At 36.3% G+C, this 5,416-nt stretch overlaps 1 protein-coding gene across 2 annotated transcripts in view; it reads right to left on the bottom strand.

Annotated features, from left to right (window-relative positions):
• Nucleotides 1-889: 889 nt before the first annotated feature.
• Nucleotides 890-5,416, bottom strand: part of KYNU (kynureninase) — a 35,876-nt gene continuing 31,349 nt past the window's right edge. For both annotated transcript variants that reach the window (XM_010162954.2, XM_029083742.1), the window contains exons 9-10: nucleotides 1,744-1,842; nucleotides 890-967 (exon numbers count right to left, since the gene is read on the bottom strand). In XM_010162954.2, coding sequence (XP_010161256.1) covers nucleotides 890-967; nucleotides 1,744-1,842 — 177 coding nt within the window. The remainder of the gene's footprint in view (nucleotides 968-1,743; nucleotides 1,843-5,416) is intronic.

Raw genomic sequence — 5,416 nt, 5'->3', positions numbered from 1 at the left:
AATATTATTTCTCTCTGAAACCTGATTTAGTTTGCTTTCTTCAAGCTAAAATAAAAGTGAGTGCCAGCAATTTCTCCAAGCGTTATAGCCAGAATGAAATGTTTACATTTGGCAGTGCATTAAAAGCATTAATCCCACCGTTCTTAATACACGTACATAAAGTACAGACATATAACATTTTAAATAACAGGTATTTTTTTTTTAATGCAGTTAACCTCAGTTGATAGCATAGCTTTTCATGGATTATAGAGTCTTTGAGAAGGCAGATCTCCGGGTAATGCTTCCTAGCTTTACGAATGGATATAATTTTAATGAAAACATGCCAGTATTAAAGAGCTATTAGACACAGAGTTGAAATTGTCTTTGATTTTGTTCATCAACCAAAGACTTCAATGATTTAAAAAAAACCCAGTTTTTAAAGGAAGATGTTAAATATTCTCTTTACATTAAACAGTCTCATAGGCATGATTTAGCTCACTTGTTTTTAATATTATAAGCATTCTCTTTTATGATTATATTTAGTTTAGAACTGATAGCAGACTTCAAGGAGGATACGCATTTAAGATGTGAGTATGTATATTAACAGTTTCAAAACTTACTAACATTAACATAAAATAACCCATCTGAGGTAGCAAATGCAGATAACCAAGTTATCTAAACTTGTAATATCCTTTTAATTGATGCAATGTCAGTAACAGATATTAGCTCGATGAGTTTTTTTGGAAGGAATTTCTTCTACATCTATACAAATATACATACCTATATACACAGATACACTGGTCCATAGTCTTCAACCAAAAATCTATAGACTTAAAGATCTCAACTCAAAGGGAAGATACTTTCTCATTTAAACTTCACAGCACCTTTTATTTGGTTATAAAAAATATACTTACGCTGGTTTAATACTTTTGGAATGCTTCTCATGAATGTAAGCACCAGCAAGGCCTCCTGCTCCAGAATTTAAATACTGCAAAGAATAAATCAACATGTATACCTCTTGCTCATTATCTGTGAAGTATAGCTTTCCTTCCCTCATCCCCGCTCTATAAAACACACTGATTTTAACATTTCTAGTGGTTTCTAACTGGAGATCTTAACATTTGTCTCAAAATGCTGATATAGATAAAAGCAGATATATTTTTTCACATTAGTTCTAAAAATATCTTTCTTGGCTTACATATGATATTTGAAGTGTAACAGACAAAAGGCTAGAAAATTGAAGTACGGCTGAAAGAGTACCATGTCATAATACCTATAGCAAAGTCATCAAACAATTCATCTGACTTTATCTGTTGATTCTTAATCTCGAGAGAAGTCAAAGGAACTAAAGATTCTTTGTCCTATGATCTGAAACTATTTAAGTTTAGGTAAGAATATTCTCTTACACAGGAACTACTTAAGAAAATCCTGTAGCTGCCCTACCTTCTTGGTGTGGGAAATAAGAGAAGATTGTCTGATACTGTGACCACAGAAAAGGGAGTGCTTCAGAGCAGATGTTTAACCACCACTAACATTCATCTCACAACTACAAGACCTTTCAGGTCATTGCCACTATTGTCTTTTGGAACCTCTCGTAACTAAGCCACCACTAAAGTCAATGTCTATCTCCTCGTTGGGGCTGGTTCAAAGATATATCCAAGTCTTGATCAAAAGTTCAGGTACAGTTCTTAATCTGACCTGTTTGCTGACCCATTATATAAGTGACATTATGGGAAATAGTCTCAAGCAATGAATTTATTTTACCTTGTAGGAGCACCAGCAGGCAAAATCTACTCCCCAGTCATGCAAATGAAGCTCTACATTCCCAACAGCATGAGCCAGGTCAAATCCAACATAGCAACCCTGCAGGAAAGAGATAATTAATATACTACTTATTAAGATAATCATCTCTCTAAAATTATTTTGAAAAAAACATCTTCAGAGCTTTACTTGTTCTCTATATAGGCATGTTATCAAGTCCCATCTGTTCTGTTATTACTAGAAACAAGTTTTCTATGCCATAGATACATGTAGGAATCATTAATTGTTTTGTGGGCTTGTCTTCAAGGACGATTGGATATGGCTTAGATCTCTAAGTTTTATCTCAGGCAGTAAAATGGAATCACTCGAAATAAGTATTCAGAACAAATGCAGAATTTCAAAGTGTCGCATAGCAAGGACAAAATAGTGATGTACATAATGATGCCAGTCACTCATGAACAATTACATTCCACTATATACTTATACTTAAGGTCTCCCTGATATTTAAACTATATGCATCTTTTGGGAATCCAAATGGGTGAGATAGCAGCCTATGCAACACGTTGATAGGCTTTAAAGACTTTTGTGATTATCCTTAAAAAGTTACAAAAGCATTTGTCATTTCTCTGTGAAAAGTGTAATATTTGTCATAACCACAATTTGCATTGGACTCTGGGGGAAAAAAAAAACAAAACACAACAAAAAAAAAACCAACAAAAAAGCATGAGGACCACAGGTTCTTAAATCAAAAAGCAGCAGTTTTACACACAAAATAACCACTGGATGGCAGCATATTTAAACTAAAAAGTTCTTCCGAGCTTCACTATTTATTTAAGCACAGCCAAATAAAACTGCCTTCTGTGCCTGGACTACAAATTAAATGCTATTTTGCATTTTGCTTTTAAAACACAAACAGCCTGCTTGCAAGCAGCATGGTAGGAATAAAAGTGAGAGCACAGGCTTCAGAAAAATCAACGTCTAATAATAAAACAAAGGATTATTATTTTTTTTTTAAGAATCTCTTGCTGTTTCTTGCATGAAGGGAGCCTTAGCTAAATTATTTAAACGGTACTTTGGTATATTTAATCTTCTGTATAAACTAGATAACAATTTGAATGTAGCAGTACTTTAAGAAGATGTGACACACTAATTCTAATAGAGATGTTAGTGAATTTACCAGCCTGAAAAGTCACTCCAAAATGATGGGAAGAATACTCATTGCCATAGCATTTCCAAGATGTGAACGTTTGCTCTTAAAGGGAACCAAAGTTCCAATAAATAGTCTGATCCTCATACCCTTGGTGGCTTGTCTTCACAGGGACACTCAGAAGTGAGTTAAGACAAATCAACTGAAATGGTGAAGCTAGTACAGAGAAGCTGAAGAGCACTGAATGCCTGTGGGAACACTCATTCAGAGATCAAATGGCTTTGGTTCAGAGAAATAAGCTACAGCAAACTAAAGCAAATCTGCTTTTGAACTAGAAGGTTTTCATAAGGTTTTAAGGCCTTAACTTCAAAACTTCAGTTGACTGGATTTAAACATTCACAGGTATCCCTTCGTACATATGTCCCACACAATCTTTTTTTTAATAACTGCTATGAAATATTCATTGGTTGCAGTGGAAACAAGAATAACACAATATTCCAGGAGTCTTGCAGCACATCAACAAAATTAAAACAAAACAAAACAAAAAAAAAATGGTACTTGATGATAAAAAAGCCTTTAGAAATTTAACTCTATAGTAAACCTTGTGTTAAAATCAGTTTTTTTCACTGTCCGTAAGTGATAAACTCTATTAAAAAATATGTTCAAGCACAGTATGACAAATCACAAAAAGAAAGTAGATGGGAGGTGGGACAAGACTCCTTAGGTTGGATGTCCTCCCATTCATGGTAGTATAACAAGGCTCCATAGCCACATATATACCTGTAACCTCAACACACACAAAATCCCTTGGGCGTTGACACTGGCAGGAACAGATCAGCTTGCACTCACACCATGGGCTTATAACCCATAAACAGGACAGCCACCAACATGTCATCCATGGAATATATTTCTGAATTGTTTTAACTTCACCCCAACACTTTGAAATTGGTTGGTAAATCCTACTGTGCACTATTTAACTTATTACTGAGGCATAGCCTGAAAATCAGGGTTCATTGCTGGCAGGTTTCCTGCACCATCTCAAAAACACCCACTCATGCTGTTTTGTTCAAGTCATCATCTGCGAGATGGGTGGTGCTGGTTTACTTTCCCAGGGGAGGCGTCTGGCACTCGAGTCACACAAACAGCAAATGTTTAGCCACACAGATTGCACGGAAAAAAGTAAAACAAACTGAAACAGCTCTCCATGCACAAGCCACCCAGAACAAGGACTGCGTGGGAACGTCGCTTCCCCAGACTAGGGGGAAAATAGAGTTCTCCATCTGCTCTGGGCAAAGAAGAGGACATGTGCTCTCCCCTGCCTCTTCCGTTTTATTCTAACATCTAAAAGTCATTTCTGCAAAGTGTCTGGGTAGCTGCTGATAACCAGCAGGTAACAACTCAGCATGGACAATGACATTTGGAGAGAGGGAGAGAAATGACAGCTTCACACCAGCAAAGCTGGGACATTTAGAAAGAGAGACAGGAAAAGAAATGAAGATTAAGGATCTTAAAGCTCTTCCTACTGGGACTCAAGAGATTAAAATACTTTACATATGGTACAGAGTCAGTGGAAAGTACAATATAACTTATTAAATGAAAATTATATTTGAAAGCTAGAGTCTCCTAAAAGTCAGCCATTTCTTTTCTTGTGGAAGAATAAAATGACTCAACCCCCTCCATCCTCTAGAGCAAGCTCAAAAGTATGAAACAAGGAAAACTGTTACATCCTCTTCAGCCTGCTGATGAGTCTCTTGCACAATACGTAGTAATTTTGATTTATCTCAGAGACCTAAGATGGAAAAATAGCCTGAGGTAATTTTTCAAGCTTAATTTAGTTCATTTAATATTTAATGACTTAATGAAGCTGTCTATGTGCAGAGCTTTCACTCTGGGAGGAATCTTAACATACGTAGAGAACTTAGGAAATTGGCTTAAAAAAATGTAAAAGGAAATCAGTAACGTAATTCATAAATGATTGACCTCAAGAATCCTAGGACATTTTCCAGACCTCATGAGCTCGCAGCTCAAATCTGTAGCCAAGCCCTGATAGGACACAACACTGCAGGGTTTTATTTCAATTGTACATTAAAAGAATTATTAAGACCATCTGTGTAGGACTTTTCTCTCTGCCATACTGGCTGACAAATGATTTTTTTTTTTCCCCTCCTTTTCTCAAATGACATCTCCACCTTGTATTTTCTCCTTTTGACTTTCTCCCTTGTCAGCTCTTCCCAGTCTATTTTCTGTTCAGGAGCATGGGGTCATTCACCACCCTTCAATATCAAGAAGGGAAGCCTTGCATTTTTGCTATGAACATGACTTCTCAGGCTTATCCCCTTTTAACATATATTTTAAAGAATTTCCAGCCTGTCTGTGATATGTTTTGTATAAGACAATCTTGGTTTCATCAGGTCCAGAAGCTATCTTGAAGGAGATATGGTCTTTAAGTCCACACCCTTACTGTCCTGAAAGCTTGTCAGCCTGAGGACAGGGAGTGGTTGGATGCCACCAAACAGAAATTAAACCCAT

This window comes from Antrostomus carolinensis, unplaced genomic scaffold, assembly GCF_000700745.2.
Source record: "Antrostomus carolinensis isolate BGI_N321 unplaced genomic scaffold, ASM70074v2 scaffold12, whole genome shotgun sequence".
Taxonomy (NCBI): domain Eukaryota; kingdom Metazoa; phylum Chordata; class Aves; order Caprimulgiformes; family Caprimulgidae; genus Antrostomus; species Antrostomus carolinensis.
The sequence above is the reverse complement of the archived record's forward strand: the minus strand, read 5'-3'. Positions and strand labels throughout refer to the sequence as shown.